General features: G+C 41.5%; 2 protein-coding genes across 5 annotated transcripts in view; one reads left to right on the top strand and one right to left on the bottom strand.

The window, feature by feature from the left end:
* Positions 1 to 523: 523 nt before the first annotated feature.
* mob3c (MOB kinase activator 3C) lies at positions 524 to 14,247 on the bottom strand. 2 transcript variants are annotated; one of them, XM_037114053.1, is made up of 5 exons: positions 14,221 to 14,247; positions 8,244 to 8,432; positions 5,276 to 5,877; positions 2,126 to 2,328; positions 524 to 984 (listed from the first exon to the last, which is right to left on the bottom strand). In XM_037114053.1, the coding sequence occupies exons 3-5, from the start codon at positions 5,691 to 5,693 to the stop codon at positions 955 to 957; spliced, it is 651 nt and encodes a 216-aa protein (XP_036969948.1). In that variant the 5' UTR covers positions 5,694 to 5,877; positions 8,244 to 8,432; positions 14,221 to 14,247; the 3' UTR covers positions 524 to 954. The 2 variants fall into 2 exon arrangements, with proteins under 2 accessions (XP_036969948.1, XP_036969947.1); XM_037114052.1 differs by lacking the exon at positions 14,221 to 14,247 and having other exon boundaries at positions 8,244 to 8,604.
* elovl1b (ELOVL fatty acid elongase 1b) overlaps positions 12,898 to 17,825 on the top strand; it is a 19,033-nt gene continuing 14,105 nt past the window's right edge. Inside the window, exon 1 of one of the 3 annotated variants that reach the window (XM_037114051.1) lies at positions 12,898 to 13,097. The gene's annotated coding sequence lies outside the window, so the exon portion shown is untranslated. Of the gene's footprint in view, positions 13,098 to 13,551; positions 13,570 to 17,825 lie in introns of those variants that run through there. The other 2 variants (XM_037114047.1, XM_037114049.1) reach the window with 2 other exon arrangements.

Genomic DNA, 17,825 nt, shown 5'->3' with positions numbered 1-17,825 from the left:
CAAATTTGAGGAAGTGTCAGGGCTGAAAATGTTCTTCCAGAAAGTGTCTCATAATTATGACTTTTTTATCTCATAATTATAACTTTTCCACTCATATTTCCAACTTTGTATCCTTCAATTGTGACTTTTACCTCATAATCATGACTTTTTGTCTCATAATTATGACTTAACATAAGAATATTTTTCCATCAAGTTTGTTGTTTTTTAAATATTTTTTTCTTCTTCAACTGCTGGAAATGGGCCAAAATACTGTCTCCATGTATCAGGTGACATCTGTCTTTGTGTTGGTTTGGGCCTGAGACTTAGACAGCCCGTGTGGCAGACCAAACCTTAAAAACAAACTTATGATTCACGTCACTTCAGTGACACAGTGTTAACTGTAACGTGAAAACAAAATCATGACTCAATGTTTTGGATATTTTTGTGGTGCAGTGCAATACACACACACACACACACACACACACACACACACACACACACACACACACACACACACACAAACTCATCTGCAAAAACACTGACATTTCTTTAAGCTGCATTTTTATGTTCAAACTATAAAAACACTGACATCACATACAAAAAAAAAACTTCCATTCAACAAAATAAGACTCAACACTGTATATAAAAAAGTTCAAACAAATACATGCACAGATGGAAAGAGAAATCATAAGAACAGGAGATGTAGTATCATAAACCTACACAAAGTCCTATAGTGATGGCATGAGGGGCCATAATTATTCTAAGTAAAAACCTCTGTGAAGGCGCAGTACCACAGTCTGAAGAAGCGTGGTTTGATAGCGGACCTTCCCAGTTCTGCCAAGGAAAACAACTCATAAAACTTTGTTTGAAATTGTTCTTTGTTTCGAGTGTTGTTGAGTCGTTTTGAAGCCGATGAATTCTCACGGGGCTCAGATAACGTCATAGTGTAAACTCCTTTGTCCATGTGGTTTTACTTTAGTTGCATATCTTCTCTGTCATCTCTTTCTGTAGGAAAAGGAAACAAAGGACATGTTCAACACAACAAACTCATATATTCAGTGATGAATGATTGTGATGAAGTGCATCTTTCAATATGAAGAACATTGAAACTGTTGTCTGTATAAGACCAGCAACAAGAAGACTAGCAGTAGGCACTTTAGATGGGGACAGTAACAGGGTCTGTTTACAAGATTTATCTCTTCTGTGGTGTGTTGACATCGAAGTCTCATCCTTGTTTCAATTTGGAACGGGAATTACACAACTTGGAAGATGATAACTGAGGCTTTTCACTGATCATCCTCAATCTGCTCATTCGCATTGAAGGTCCATGTGTTTGAAAAAAAACAAAAATACAAACTCGGCCTCATTAAATGACTGAAAAAATACAGCCGGTCTAGAGTAATCCGGGTCTATGGAAGCCCTGAGATGCCAAATTGATCTCAACAGACGATATTTTCACCCTTTATTTGTCGTCAAGCTTGTGTACCGACTTCAGAGAGGCTGCACGCTAACACGTTTAGCTTAGCAGCTACATTGAAGTTTTTTGACCAAGAAAGGGTGAAAATAACCTTTTCTCAAATCAAGGGCTTCCAGAGACTTGGACTATGCTTGCCGAGCTGAATGAAGCCATTATGTGTTTTCTTTGGTTTTCTCCATCCACAGAACTTCTGTTGTTAAGGAGAATGTGGCAACGCTGTTTTGCTGTGAAGGTCTAAAAAATCTTTTGTGGACTGTGCAACACCCAACTCTCCATCAGCATGGGGGGTGAGAGGATAAGGCCTGAATTTCCTTTTCTTTTTTTTTTCTTTTTTTTTTTTCCTGATGGAAAATCGAGATACCCAAAATAATGACATCTTCGGGAGAACACAGCTGTACTGTTTTACTGTGTGTCTTCTTCAGTGGGTGAGTGATCTGTGTGGCTTCAGTATAGAGATTGCTGTCATTTTGTTGCGCTACACGTGCACTAGCCGGGAAAAACACACAGACGCGATGATACACTCACTGAGCATGCTGCGCAACGAGGTCATAGATGGCAGAGCGGCTGATATTTTCTGCTCGACTGACAGTTGGGAGAGTGATACTGACAACCCTCTCTCCCGCTGCCTTTCCTCACCCTCACACATCAGAAGTCACGCTATTGTCTCACCAGGGGCTCCAGCTCAGAGTGATCAATAAGGTTGAACTCTGAGATGAAGTAGTAGTAGTGCTTGTAGCAGGTATTGATGTGGGCCTCGGCGCCCATGCTGCAGATGCTGTCGAAGTGATGGATGTAAACATGCACAAACACCCTGAAGAGGCGGCTCAGCATCTTCTTGCACACCTGCTGGAAGTTCTTTGGGAACGGTACACCTAGTGCGAAGAAAGGAGAAAGTATTACAGCAACCATTTTCCATGATTAGACCCATCATTTCGCACGTTTAATAAACTTTAAGTTACATAATTTCTCCTCAACTGCATCAATCTCTGAGCATGGCGTCTTACTGAAATCTGATTTGCATTGGCAATATATTTCAGTGACAAGTAACTCTGAGCACAGCCTTTTTTTTCAGGCACTGGGTTGATTAAAGTGGACATAAAAGAGAAAAGATAAGAACTGCAACATAATGATCCATTGCACCTTTATTCAAACTGTATAACAACACAATTTTTGGTCGCACGAGTGTTCAGTCGGTCCAAAGAATTGCCTCTAGGCTTTGTGCGAACTGACAAAAGCCTCTTGTAGCTGAAATACTCTCTTTTATGTATTCATTCTCACCCAGGGGGGTATTTCTGCGGTTACATTTGGGAAGCTCAGCCTATTTTACGAGATAGGAATTGTGATTTAAAAAAGAAAAAGATTATCTACATATTTTGTGTTCAGGAGCAAAAATGGAGACACAAATGAGACTACAAATTGCTGTGAGCCTCATCTTTTGTGAACTTTCTGCCACAATTACCAAGGTGTGCAGAAGCTATCAGAAAAGTCCAAAAACATAATGGCTGCAAGGTCTTTGAGTGGTAACAACACGACACTGACTGAAAGGTTGTTGTGTTTTTGAGGTTTTCATATCATTCTGTAGCTTCCCAGTATAGTGTTCACGGAAGCTAAAAAAGAAGGAAGGGACATTGAATCTTGCCTTGGTGCCAGACTGTGGTGACAGCTGTACTGAAGTCTAGGAGATGCATGGAGAAACACACTTCAAAGTGAACACGCTTCAGAGAGATGGTTTACCACTGGATTTTTTTTTTTTAGATGATCGACAGGGCTAATAATATCGTGTCCAAGTGGTGGCAGGCTCAAGCAAATATCGCTGAGACTGCAATTACACTGCGAACAGGAGCCTTTCCCAAATGCAGTCGAAGGATGAACAACGTGCTGACAAAAACAAATCAGTCGTTAACCCACTCTCTTAGTCAGGGAATATTGTGAACATCTATGAATGAACTCTTTACCAAACATTTTCTTAACCAATGTGTTCCTAACGGTGTCTAACACATAAAAACATTTAGAAATCTGTGAGAGCCTTGTTAGCCTTGTTTGTTTTCCGTTCTTTGTTGCTTAACAAGCACGAAGGGAATGGAGTCAAGTTTTTATCGACTGTCATAATCCGTTATTCCACAAAGATTATCTGTCGGTGGAACAACTTGAATAGGTTTAAGGAAATCCTCTCTTCATTGACCTTGTACCTTGAACTTCACCTCCATGGTCGATGTCACTGTTTGTCCTCCCAGCTTCTCGCTTCCGTGTTTTGCCAAGGTCTTTGTGGAGATGACCATGTTTCTTGACACCTTCCTTCATTTGCTGGTTGACATCAGAAAAGTGGTTTAGAGTCTGGTCCCTGCACTTGTGGCCCGAATCAATATTTCTCATCCTCCCTCTGCTCAACACACTTCTGACCTGGCCGCCCTCATTAGTGTTTGCTCAGTACAGGTGTCACTTCAGCTGCCAGACCAATCATGGCAAGCGCAACGGACAACATGGTTCCCATGGGCAGTGACACTCTCAAAGGTCTCCTTGTAACCAGGTGAAGTTTCAAGTTGTATCATCAGCTGTCCAGCGTCCTGGTAACAATGCAGGACAGGTGCCCATTGCAGTGTGTAATCCATTCAGCTTTGATGAAGATCATGATGACATCGACCATGCACCCAGAGTGCTGGTGTTCTTCCTCCCTCTGGAAATCTTTCGAAAGTTTCTTCAAACTTCTCTTCAAAGGCTGCAACTGTTGGAGCTGTGTGTCTGGCTCCCATCAAAGTGGGTGTTGGCCATATTTCCACCAAGGAGTGGTTTTGGTACCAAACAAATGGTTGCATTCAATTCAGAATCATGAGAAAACCCTGGTTTGACGCCTAACAAGTTGCTTAAGACAAAGGTAAACATTTTCACTTTTTCACCGATAAGGTTGAAATTTTCCTCCAGGAGTTGAATTTAAACCTTTTTATATGTATTCTTTGACACATTTAGGAACACATTGGTGAAGAAATAGTTTTAGTAGAGAATGTATTCACAGATTGGCCAAATATCTGCTAAAACTCCCAAACTATCTGTAGAACTCTGACTTATAGCAAGACTCTGTGACATTATGGCTCCTTCTTTCTTTTTAGGATATTGGTAGTGTTCCTCACATATTCAAATATGACAACTGAAATTTTGGTATGTATGTGCTTTATACTCAAAATGCTATTTTCCTATACTATCCTTGAAAGGGAACAGTATTAATGGGCACTTGGGCCCATCTGAGAGGCCTATGGGGGTATGCTAGACAAAAAAGGTTTGGAGCCTCCATACTAGAGCACATTATTTTCTCTTTTTAGTCCTTTTCATGGCCTAAAAACTGGAATTATGGACACATTAGGCAAAAACCAGGGAAACACCCTGGACAAACTGCCAATCTAACACACTGAACAAAACCACACCTATGGGAAATTTAGAGTTTCATTTCACCTGACCTGCATATCTATAGACTATAGAAGGAAACAGGAACATTATGCTAAATCTGCGGGTCAGACCGCAGATTGGTTCAAGTGACTGACTCACATCATGCATGAAATCCCCCTCTCTAATAGATTTGACTGTCAAATCCTGTGCTGAGATAAAATCACACAACAGTTGCCCGTTCAATCTCGTCGAAATGCCAACCTCATCGTTGAATTAACCTCTGCTTGAACTTCATCATCCCATTGGGGATGTTAATGAAGGGGAACAGCACCTCAGCACTGATGAGGCACAGCATCAGTGCAGGCAACAATCAACCAACGTTTTAAGTTACACACTCAATAATAGTCCACAGGCGCCTTCATTTGCAGACTCCTTACACACCTACTCTGGTGGGGAAGATGTCTTCATTATTAATGAGCGACTCGATCCAGTCCATCAGCAGGTTCATGTACTTGAGGGCAGGCAGCTTGGTGGGTTTCTTGTAGTCGTCACCGTCCTGCCACCTGTACTCGTACCTCAGCCCCCCGGACATGATGGGACATGAGCGCTCTGTGCAGAACTCACTCATCGTGCCATAGATCAAGTTGATCCTGTTAAAGAAATCCACCACATGAACAGCAATCCAGTCATTGATGTTCTCTCCCTCCGGCAGCTGGACCACTTTCCTCAGGTCCAAGCCGGACTTGAGCGAGGCCTGGGCCTTCTTGTAGAGTTCAAAGCGCTGGGTGCCCGGCTCAAACCGCTTCCTGGGTCTGAATGTTTTATCTTTGCTGAACACTTGTCCAAGACACAACGCCATCGACTCAGTCGTTTCCCCTGAGATAAGGGGAGAATAAGCCCTCCGGAATAATAGTTAGTTTTGAGTTGGATAAAGCGCGACCTTCCTGAGGGATGGCACCGGCTCGGAAAGCAGGTCAGAGGGGGTCAGCGTCTGTCATGTAAAGATTGCAGGGCGGTCTTGTTCTGCAGATGGCGGGAAGTTTCTGTGAAGCAGAAAAAGAGAAGTTGGAGGGATATTCTTTTGCGGTCAACCCACTGCGTTAGGCCAGAATGACCAAAAATTGCATATAACCAAAACTAAAATCAAAAGTAAAGTAAAAAACATATATATTATTGTCAGATATTTAGATGCAGATGAGTACGCAAGCAAGACATTAAGATTCTCAGGTCAAAGCTTTTTAGAGAGATACGTCAAAGCCATACTGCACAGAAAACTACATGGCTCCCATTACTTATTGACACCAGTGACCTCATCCCAAATGTCCCATAATTGCACAATGTGACCAAATGATCGTATCACGAGACTTTCAGCAGTGCCCACTGATAAAATTAGCAAAGCTTTCAGCCAGTTGTTGTCAAATTCAGGCCAGTAGTCGAGCATTGATAAGAAAATTAAAAGCTTGCTGCAACATACAAAGGATTAGAAAATGTCCACCGTACAACACCAGCTCTGCTTGGATGCGGCACTGTGACTCTCATTCAGAACATCTGGGTATAAAAATAAACACTATGACAACTAAGCTTGGTGTAAAAAAAACACTGACCGTGGCAACTGATGAAAAACACAGACCATCAGTTCCCTTTTCTGGGAAATGAGTCATGAGACACAGCCAATCAGAGATGTGGACTCAAGTCACTGTTTAGATGATTTGCAATGTACTTGTACTTTTATTTTTCTGACAACTTTGTTAACTTGTTACATTTACTTCCTAAATATTAACACAAATATCTACGATTTCTTTTTCATTCCTTTTCATTTTCAAAATAGGCTCATTCCTCCAGTTTTAATGCGTCTGACAGCAATGATCTATAATCGATTACCCACAATACTTTGCCGACCTAAAATGTCATCCTGGGAATGAATTTACCAACCAGCTTGGACAAATCCTGATTCCACCTTCAAGTTTAACTATATTAACATGACATGAGGATCAGTTAACTTTGCACAGAAAATGCAGGTAGAAATATCCTTCAGACGAATACTGTAAAATTGTTTTACTTTGTACATTTCATAGCCTGTATTTTCTTTTAACACAAGTATCTGTACTTGTATCTGTGTAAAGAATGTGTCCACCTCTGAAGGTTTGCCCAGTAACATTGTTGTACTTGTCTTTTGTCTTTATAAAGACTGGACACTGCAGAGTGACATGACTTGCTTTAATTAAGGACTCGGCTTGACGCAAGCTGGGATAAATCCAAGAAAAGATGACTTGCTTAAGACTTATGACTCGAGTCACATTTCTGCAACCCCGCGTTATTGAGAGATGCCCCCCCCCCCCGATTGCTACTAACTATCTGGCAGACAAAACACACTGATGAAGAGCATGACCTCCCCAAATGTTAATGCAGCGAGGTCATGAATTGTAATTATAGGAAAATGAGGTGGGCAGTTTATGAGAGGTAAAGTCCAGGTGTGTCACATAACTGATTATGTGTTATGGGTTATGTGACGTTACGTGACGCACTTGCATTGTATCACAATCGTAAAACTCCACTGAGTTGTGTGCTCCCATTCATAACTGCAGCATACATTATGTTGCTTCCAAAGACGTGACACTGCAGTCAGTCAAAGTGGGGACTGTGGTTGCAATATGACACTATATCCGCATTTGTGTCCAATTTTAAACTGCCGGTCTGGATATTTCCTGTGGTCGCTTGACTCAAATGAGAAGAAGTTTCCGTGTCTGCACTGATTCAGGTGTTTGTTGTGAACTTTTGTTGTCTTCCCCACATGTCTGTGAAGCTCATAGTTTTCGCTGCTCACTCTCATGAATTAACAGCTGATTCAACAGCATTTGATACATGAGAAGGGTACTTTTTGTTTCCACCAGCTTTCACAGACTGCCTGATCTCATTTCAAAGCTCACCACTGGGGGACCATGAATACGTGGTCATGAGATAGCTCTAAATGTGTCCATAACAAAGGGGCTTCCAAGGGAGGCTCGTATAGTCAGAGTGTTTGATTCAGCCCTGGATTCAGAGAGACGCAGTTTCAGACAGACATTAACCTTGGACACTCCTTTTTTTAAAAATGTTTCATACTGAAGACAATAATGGCTTGCAAATAAAGAAGTGACAGCATGTGGGACAATGTGACTTCAATTTTGATCAATTTACGTCTCGCTGCATGCCTCAACAGCTTCAGACTGAAGCATGTCTGATCACGCTCTGTCCCGCATACTTTCATAGTTGTTGTGGAATTTGCTCCTGACACTGAAGACCTACAAACGTCAAGGACTGGACACACAGAAAAAAACAAGGAAGCACTGCAAATCTCAGTACCCAGAAACAAAGGAAGACAAGCAAAGAGATTAGGGAATGGGAAAGAAAAAAGCTCCCTGCACTGTACCTGGCTGAAATCCTGCAGCAGAGGGTCTGGAATGTGGTGGCAAGTCCTGGGAAGTTCAGGGAGGATTCAGGCGCCAGACCCCTTCAACCTCAAACTCCCTGCGAAGGACAGATCCAGCTGCTCTGCCCCCTCTCGCTCCTCTGGATCCTCTCCTTCTCTGCCAGTCACGGACGGACCGAGAGTCTCCGACTTCTCTCAGCAGCACAGACAGCACAGAAAAAAGGAGAAAAAGTTGTTTGGCTTCTCTTCCTGTGGATGATGTCACATCCTGACTTTGTCTCTGCTGTGCGTCTGTGCCTGTACGTGGGTGTGTGTGTGGAGGACCTATAAATTGAAAGAGTAGACAGGCTGGAAAAGGCCTTTCCAAACCCCCACTCAGCCCTCCCTCTTCTCTTCTATTTTCCCCCCCTCCTTTCTTCTTCTCATCCTGCAGGCAGAGCAGCCAGCCCTCTTGTCCCACCCAAAGCCCGGCCCTCTGGTAAAGGTCCTGAGAAAACAACCCCTCCTCTCAAGCCACATATATAGGACAGAAGGAGCAGAATGATCCCACAAATATTTCTGGATGCTTGGCAGTCCATGCCGCTCTTTTTTTTTTTTTTTTTTTTTTTTGCGTGAAGTCTCAATAACATATCATTTAAATTCTTGGCCTTTTTGAGATATTGTCGTTGAACTCAGAGCATACCCTTAAATAGACAAAGTGCTCTTCAGATCATGAACAAACAAGGCATGTTGGACTGAAACTGTCTATTTCCTGGTGCCCTTGGGGAGTTGAGCGTTCTCATGAGAACAGCCCTGACTGCCCCCTTTGTGTCGAAGGTGAATGGGTGTCACTAAAACGATGAGGGTGTCTGTTACACCGCTGTGTAATGCCACCTAAACTGAAATGTAAAACTAGGATGACACAGGTTGAGATAAAGTCTCATTTGAAAGAATGACAGCAAATCGATGGATGTGTTTAGTGTTTATGCTGCGACAGGATAATCTAAATCATTTCATCCTAATACATAAACATTCCCAATGTTTCCGAATTAACTGCAGCAGTCAAGTATTGTTAATCAATCAAGCGACGAGATTCCTTTTCTGCTTGCCTATGGAACATGTAGAAAAGTTATTGCTCTACAAAGTTCATTTTGTTTGAGTTATTATCAAGAGCAAAACATGTGTGAGGAAGACTTCTCACGAGACCTTTTGTGGTTCAATAACTCTGGCATTTTCCCTTTTTTTTAAGGGACAGGTGTTTTATATGTGCTTGTACACATGCAAGCACCTCATGGTTTAGCTCAGAGCCATCCCACTGGATTTCTGCTCCCCTTTGAGCCACTTCCTCAGGCAGGACTTGCAGCCTGGGCCCCTCAGCTCTGGAACCCCCTGCCTGAAGATCTGAGGCTTCAGAATCAGTGACATTCTTTAAATCACTAGTCAAAACTAGATATTACTGTTCATCCGAGACGTGGACTCCAGTTTTGACTGTTATGATGGCTTGAAACTTGATTTATCATATAAAGTTGACATACACCAAGGGCTTTAATAAGGTCCCGATCACTGACAGTAGACTAGACAAGTATGTATATGTCTCGATCTCGAAAAAGGCCTGAGGGCCAGAACGTTAACTAATAAAAGAAAAGGGCACATGGAACCAGAGTTTACAACATTTGTTTTCACTCTTCTGAAACTTCCTGACAGAAAATAAATGACTTGAGACTCAACTTGGAGTCGGAGGTTAAAAACCTCATGACTTGACTTCAATGATTTGTCTGTGTTTTCTGTTTTCTGTCTTTCTTTCTGTTTGAAAGTGATGGGATGGATTAATACGTTTTTATTAAGATATCTTCATAAAATTTGATTACATATATTTCACTGATTATGAATAATTATAATACAAATTCCAATAATATCATTACTAACATCAGATGAGCATTTAATTTGCCTTGTCTTGGTTCAAACCTATAAAACACTGTGGAACCTTGAATGTATACATCAATGTTTATGTTGTTGAGTGTCATATTAATTAAGTTTTGCAATTCCATCTTTAAACTTTTCAATGCTTACTGGAAATTTGAATAAAAACAAAAGCACATGAACAAAAGAAAGTAGTCATGAGTTGCAGTGATCCTGCAAAACCACTTGGGGTCACCATGGCTGTTGCTATGATCACTGTGTTATGACTCTCTGCAGTATATTCAAGGGTACCACTTATTTATTTATTTATTTGAATATTCCAAAATATGTTTCCAGTCTTCAATCTAATTTACACAATGAGCCTCGATAATTTTGTTAAGATAAAACAAATACATTTGACCATTATAGCATAATATGTTTGCATAGTGCAGAGTATATAAAGAAAGAAGCTTGAGGGTAAGTGGAACTTTGCCAAACTAAATCAAAAAATGTACAAGCAAATGTCTCACAGAAAGGTTAGGGTGTCTATAATTTATAAACAATATCATGCAATCTGACCAAGAAGACCAAAATAACAGTTCACGTAAAAATAATATCTGACTTATATACACAAAGCTGTTCATGTTTTTGGAAAACGCCCAAGCAGTGATGATACAAACAGGAAACAATGGGTGAAGCGCTTGCAGAGCAGATCGGCCTGCCGCTGGCCTCTGCTCTAGTTCTGATGTGTCAGTTGATGTCGTCACTCAAAAATGTGACACAGGAGGAAGCGGAACCAGTCAGACATTTCTTCATCAGCATTGCACTCCATCATTACTTACCTAAACAGGGCTGCCTGTCACTTTCAGCTCTCAAACCAGCAGCACAGATACCACAGGAAGAGTCGAACCAGGAAGCGGTATACCATCCATACACCAAACAATAACAAGGTTGCTACTAGTATGACAGCCAGATTAGAAAAATACATATTTCGTAGGCCGTGTGGCCTGCCAGATGTTTCTAAAAAAAAATTGATAAACCAATCAGTAAAATAAAAAAATATATCACTGTTCATGCTTTGTGAGGAGACATTCTCTAAATGTGTTAGTTCTGTTATCAATAATCATTTCTTTTTAATCTGAGCGTGATGGCAGAGTGACACTTGAGGACTTGAGATTCAGTCAATCAAGAGAACTTGGGGTTTTAGCAATAACAAGAATATTTAACAATAAAATGAAGAAGGTGTTTGCTTTTGGACCGTGGCCCACCATGAATGTCCAGTTTTCACCTCCAGGAAGGAAAAAGTTTGAGCACATACTTGGACGTCAATTCAACTTTTGGTGGCATTCCTGTATGGAGTGTCCTTCAACTCGAGACAGATTACTGATGGCACAGGAGGAGTTGTCCTTTCTGGTTTAGAAGTTCTCCATCAGGCCTCGAGCACCGTCAGAGAAAAGCACTTAGACAGTTTACTGCCTTACAGCCACACGATTTATGACCAAGGAGTCTGTCATGTGCTACAGCGTGGTTGCAGGCTCTCTGCTGCAGGTGAGGGATTCCTTTGCACAGCCCGAGGATCCTTTTGTAAAAATGTGCGCTAAATATGCTGACACTGTGTAAGCTATGTAAAACACCTTACTGCTGCTGGTTAAAACATGTGCCAGCAGACTCTTATGATCAGTGAGGATGACATTCTGCCATTCATTCATCGGAAGCCTGAATGACGACAGTGTTTCTGGGAATGATGTCATACATACACTTGTGTCACAGTGTCTGTCCTCTTTGCTCTGTTTACGCCAAAGGTCAAAATGGAAACTGTGGACTTTTAGTGCCTGATTTAAAGGTGCACTATGCAACTTTTTTTTTTTTTTTACAGGCCTATAAACAGACAGAGTTCTTGATAAAAGGGATAACAGTTTGCATGAGCTGGCGTTAGTTTTAATGCACTTTGAAGCTAGAGGTTTACAGCGGCATGGGAACAAATGGTGCGCTCTGCTGTACTTGGAACTTGTAAAAAAAAAAAAAAAAAAAACGACCTCTGACACGGAGAGTGCAATGGACATCGGTCATCATAGTCACAAGCACAAAGATGACATCAGAGCGGAGAAGCAGTGTGCATAGTGAACAATGACTTTTTACCTGCGTCATATAGTGGTTGTCTGTGAAATCTGCAGTAAATACAATTTCACTTTCATTCAGTTGATCTGTATTTTGACAGTACGGGTTAGGAGATGACTCCTCCCGTCGTTTCTTTTTAAGCGCCCTTAACGGTTAAGTCAGCTGCCGTAGTTGCTTGTGACGTCCATAGACTATCCAGTCAAGCACCTGTTTGCACCAAGCGTCCATGTTTTTTCTAGAGCAGGTGACCTGGTGACACAAGGAGGACAACAGCTTGTGTGAGCCGACTTTAGTTTTAAGTGGACTTTACAGCTAAACATGTCCATTTTCAAAACAGGCCTGTGTTTTGAGCTGTGGTGGCCTGAGAGCGACGAGATCATATAAGTCCTACAGTTTAAGAACATAGGACCATATAATCAAAACTGGTGCTAAAAAAAAAAAAGTCACACAGTGCACCTTTAATCCCTCCCATAAGGTAAAATAATGTAAAAGCCCACCGACATCACTTTCCTGGAGAAGATATCAGCGTTTATTTGACCCTGACCCCGGCCCAGAGATCACACAGGTCCACTCCCCTCAGAGGTAAACTCACTTCCTAAGTAACTACTGAGTCTGCTGGAGGAGAAGTCGCTCTGTTTGGCGTTTGTCTTCTGATATTTGATACAGTCGGTCGATTACGTCCATATTAGGCGACCAGCAGCAGCTCACAGCAGCGCAGACGTGACTCCACCTTTTTCCAGCTGCACCGCAGGGCTGGGTCAGGAGGAAGACTTTAAGCGGATAGGAAGAGGAAGCTGAGCTCGACTTCAGACACGAGTTCGGCGACATTTTCATCTTGCTTTTCGACAGTCTCTGCAGGTTTGTCTCCGCTCCTTTCTTTACACTTTACGACGCTGTCAATCACCCAGACGTCGGCTTAGCGAGTTTCGAGTTGATTTAAAGCGCGTTTTAAATTTTTAAAATATTTTTTTTTGTTGTTGTCTTTGTGGTCGGCAAAGAGGAGGGGGGGTGATGGGCTCGTATTTGTGCTTAACGTCATGTTGAAGTCATGTTCATCAGTTTGGTCGACCTCAAAACTAGTGTATCTTACCTGGAGACTAAAAAAACAACAAGTTTATGATATTGTTATTTCAGCGTGTTTTGTATTTTGAGTCAAATCAGACGCATGTCACCTCTGACCTCACGCTGCCGTCCCCGGTTGAACACGCGTGGCTGCAGGTGAAGTACCTCGGAGATATTTGGGGCTGTTGGTTGGCTCCTGTGGCCAGTGCGCCCTCAGACAGCCGGACTTCCTCCCTCTCACTGGTCATTATGTAAATCTGCTTTGAAGGTAATGTTGACGGCCATCTGTTTGTTGATTGCAGCTGTCAGGAGGGCGCACAGATGCTGCTCATGCGTCTGTATCATGCAGGATATGCACTGGGTGTATAGCAGGAGAGGGTTCAGCCCAGTAGATTAAAAGTAACAGGTTTGTGTTTTGTTTTGTTTGTTTGGTTTTTTTTTAAACCTGCTAGACAAAGGTGATAACTGTTCACTGACTCACCTTGAGCTCTTTGCTGCCCAAGGTTGTGCATTCGTGCTTTATCAGACAGATGTTATCTTTTTGTTTGTGTGTTTACAAACAGTACGTGTAGTTGGCGTCAGCCTGTGTCTTGGCCTTGTACTAACTTTAAAGTGAAACTCTCGCAAAAATGCAACTTTTTTTTTGTTTTTGTAAATGTATATGAGTCAAACCGTCCTGTAAAAGCATAATTACGATGAAAGAGGCACTTTTAAGATTTACCATATTTTCGTATTCGGGTCAAGCTCATTTTCGCAGTGCTAGGGGCAGTTTTAAGCTAGCTTGCTACTTTTAAAACACCATGAAGGCTCGACACAACATGAAACTTTGCTCGTAGTATCACCAGGGTCTCAACACATGAACACGAGCATTGAGAGCATTGTTTGTGTACACTAAAAATAAAGTTTTTGAACAACTCACCTTAGCAGTAGCTTGTTCCTCTCACGGTCGTCATGGCAGCCGAGAAGTATCGATCCCTGAATGCGACGTAACCTGGAGGACAGTTAAGGTGGACCGCTGCTGTCTTCCAGCAACAACTATCCACACGATATCTCACGTGACTTTTCTGGCTTTTCATTTTAGTATTGTTTCTTATATGAGGCTCCTTTTTCAGCTTCAAGGTCAATGTTGTTTTTCGCTAAGGACAAAACAATGAATTGTCCGCGCATTTATATGGAACTAAGTTTAAGAAGCGAAAACAAAAAAACTTTGAAGTGCCTCTTTCGTCGTAATTATACTTTTACACGAAGGTTTGACTCGTATACATTCACGCAAAAAGCTTAGGTTGCATTATGGCGAGAGTTTCACTTTAAAGGACAGCTTTGAGAGATGACAAGAAACAAGATTAGAGAAAGGGAGGAATGGCGTGCAGGAATGGCCACAGGTCGGACTTGAACTCTGGGCTGCTGCGGCCAATGTATATGGGTCATACGCTCTACAGACTGAGGTACTGTTGAACTCTGCCACAGCTGTTCTCAAACTTCATCTTGTCATGAGTTACAGTGAATCAAGTAGAAGATACACACACAAGGAGGTCATTGAAGGGGTCAGTGAGGTCACCCGGGTCACATGGCTCGGGGTGGGTACAGTTATCGTTATCGTTAATGGTGTCACACAGTTCTAAAATGGCAGGAGCTGCATTGTAAAATGTTGTAAATGTGTCACAACACGGCATCATAAATTGAGCAGTGTGCTGCTACGGGGACGCCTCGGCCTGCAGATTATGTTCTCCAGACGCAGAAGGGAAAACACTTGTTTGGTACAGACCCCAGCGAAAAGTGGCATCGTCACTTTAATTTATTTATTCTGTGAAAATTGTAATTGTAATTGTAGTCCATCTATTTTTTGGGGGAGATGTTTTAGCCTCATTTGATAGAAAATGCACACAGATAGTTTGGCTGCATTCAAATGTCCGGACGGAAGTCCGTGAGTCTGTGAGGCAGCCGTCCAAACTTCCATTTCATCCTATCTGTAAAGTCAATAATGTTGATATCATTCATTGCAATACGGATGTGACATCATGAATGTGTAAAACATTTACTTTATTATAACATAACTTGATGTTCAACTAGACCATAATACAATCAATCAATCAACTCGTATTTCCAGACTCGTAGTCCAATAAACACACTTACCAATACAAGCAACAGCACATACACAAACGACAACAAGAAGATTAACAGAAACGTTTGGAAGCGTAGACTACAGAGGTGATCAAAATAAAACATTTTCATTTGCAAACTCACATTTAAGAAGATTAATCAATTATCAGAATAGTTTGAGACACATTTACTTGTATATGTTTGATCCATTATTCATAAAAAATTTTTAAAAAATGTGTTTTCCAAAATGCACTGGAAACTGTTTGAATATAGCGGACAGTTTACAAAGAATGATACCTTTCTGAAAAATGCTGAATATGTTTCACCACACCAGAGTTTTTCTCTAAATGGAATTCTTGTTTGTTCGGTGTCTTGTGTGAGCCGGCCCCCATTGATGCCGTCCTTGTCGGATGATGGTCTCCTAAGGTACATTAGGACCTGTAGATATGTAAACAATGACTGTAACCAACACCTTGGCAAAAAAGACAAAAGGGCCTCAAGGTCAACCGCCCAGGTGTATTTGTGATAGTAATGTAAACACCACAGCAGCATTGTGACCGTTAAGGCTCCAGCGTAGCATGTTGTTATCACTTCATCAGCTGCCAGTGTAAACACTCCCCTCTAAGGACGTGCGTCTAAAGCGAGCGCAGGGCTGATAATCCGGTGGAAATGACATGGACCCAATTTTTAAACCAGGCGTCTCCTCAAGACGTTTGCAGGCTGTGTCTGGTGTGTTTACACAGCAGTTACACTTAACACAGTTAAACAGTCTTCTGCTGTTGGTTACTGAGCCAGCTGTAGTGACGCGCACTGGCTGGTCATGCTCTGCATCAATAGTGTCATTGATAACTTTGACAGTTTACAGCCCTGACCTCACTCTTCAGCCGTGTTTCCCCTGGGTGTTTCACCTTTGTGTTGAAGTCAAGATGGCGACTGTGGCTGCACAATGACTCCCCTCTGGCAAAATGTAAAACAGTCAAGCTTTACTGCAGTTGATCCGGGAGCCTCGTTAGCTTTGTGCTGTCAGTAAATCCGTTCAAAGTCTGTGTGTTCAAGTAGCCATGATTTTGATTTTTAAAAAATGATCTCAGAAAAAAGCATTTGTGATCTCATTATTTGTGTAGGTTCGTGAATATTTCCCACATGTTAATGAATGGAAGCTGCTTTAGGTAACACCAGTTAGTCTGTTGGTTATTTGCTCTAAATGACAGGGAGGGGTTTACTATTGAAACGGTTTGAACTTTTGACTTGAGTGCTCGCGTGCTGATATTTTACTTTGGTAGACCGTTGGTGGTTTGGTCAACATAAACCCTTAATTCACTTTGTTTAGATGTGAAGCTATGTGAAACTATTTGGTCTCTCCAAGCTTTCACCCCCCACTCCTCTCCCAATATTGTCACATCACAGGGCGTCTCTGCAGCACCACAGTACTTTATAATGCATTATACTGCAGCTTTGTCATACGTTTGACCTTTAATCAAAAACTTCTGCAATTTGTAGGTTACATGTGAATATTGACTAAATCAGAGTTTGTGATTGTTTGAATAGTGGAAAGATGAACCAACATGGTTTTAGTGACTTTTATTTTCTTTCTGTTGAGTTTGAAAGAAGTGTGTTGTGCAATGATAAAAGGACCATTTCTGCAAATGGTGTCTGGCTGTAGCTGTTTTTTTCTGGTTAAGCAAAGAGGATCTGACACTTTACATCATTTTTGTCAAGCACTATGGAAACACTCAATACTTGACTGAAACTGTCATGCCCGTTAGATCCCTAAAAGATAGAAAAATACGTCCTAATTTGAAAAATAATGAACTTACTGCGAGAGTCTGACCAATGCTTGATTTATTTTGTTTTTTTAACCCATGTCAATATTTGGGAGTAAAACATTATGATATTGATATATCAGCTGATATACACATTTATTGCAGTGATCCTTCAGATGTTGCAATATAACACTTGTTACAAAGTTACATAGCAGAAGCAGGATATATTACAGTTGGACAATAAACCCTATTGTCTAAAATGACATTGGTGCACTGAAACTGTAAACCTCACTGAGAGTTGACTCATCGTAAAATAGCTCATGAATCCTTTTCTGCATTATAATCTCTGTCGGGCTGTAGAAGTTCCCTTTTAATGCTTTCATGTTTGTTTTTATTTCCTGTGGGTGAGGAAGCCATCATACCTGACATTCAGCATTACATTGTCGAAAATATGTTTTGAATGACAACAAGGGATCATTTAAAGGTGCTGTTGCGCGCTAGTTAACTTTTTTTTTTCATTTCAGACACTGTCATTTTCATACAGCATAAATCTTGTCAAGTGCACCCCCCTCCCCCCCAAAGACATGTGTAGAGGAAGTAGTGTGACCACCGGTCCATGGTTCCTCTTGTTAAAACAGAGACGCTGTGATGACAGTGATTC

Source organism: Acanthopagrus latus, chromosome 11 (genome assembly GCF_904848185.1).
Source record: "Acanthopagrus latus isolate v.2019 chromosome 11, fAcaLat1.1, whole genome shotgun sequence".
NCBI classification, from domain to species: domain Eukaryota; kingdom Metazoa; phylum Chordata; class Actinopteri; order Spariformes; family Sparidae; genus Acanthopagrus; species Acanthopagrus latus.
This window is presented reverse-complemented; position numbering and strand designations above follow the sequence as displayed.

Bases quoted from the DNA above. Each gene is read 5' to 3' on its own strand.
- mob3c (XM_037114053.1), bottom strand. From the start codon at position 5,693: ATGGCGTTGTGTCTTGGACAAGTGTTCAGCAAAGATAAAACATTCAGA. The intron at 2,329-5,275 runs GTGTGTAAGGAG...TCTTCGCACTAG, and splicing joins CATCTTCCCCACCAGAGTAG to GTGTACCGTTCCCAAAGAAC. The intron at 985-2,125 runs GTGAGACAATAG...CTTTTCCTACAG, and splicing joins ACTCTGAGCTGGAGCCCCTG to AAAGAGATGACAGAGAAGAT.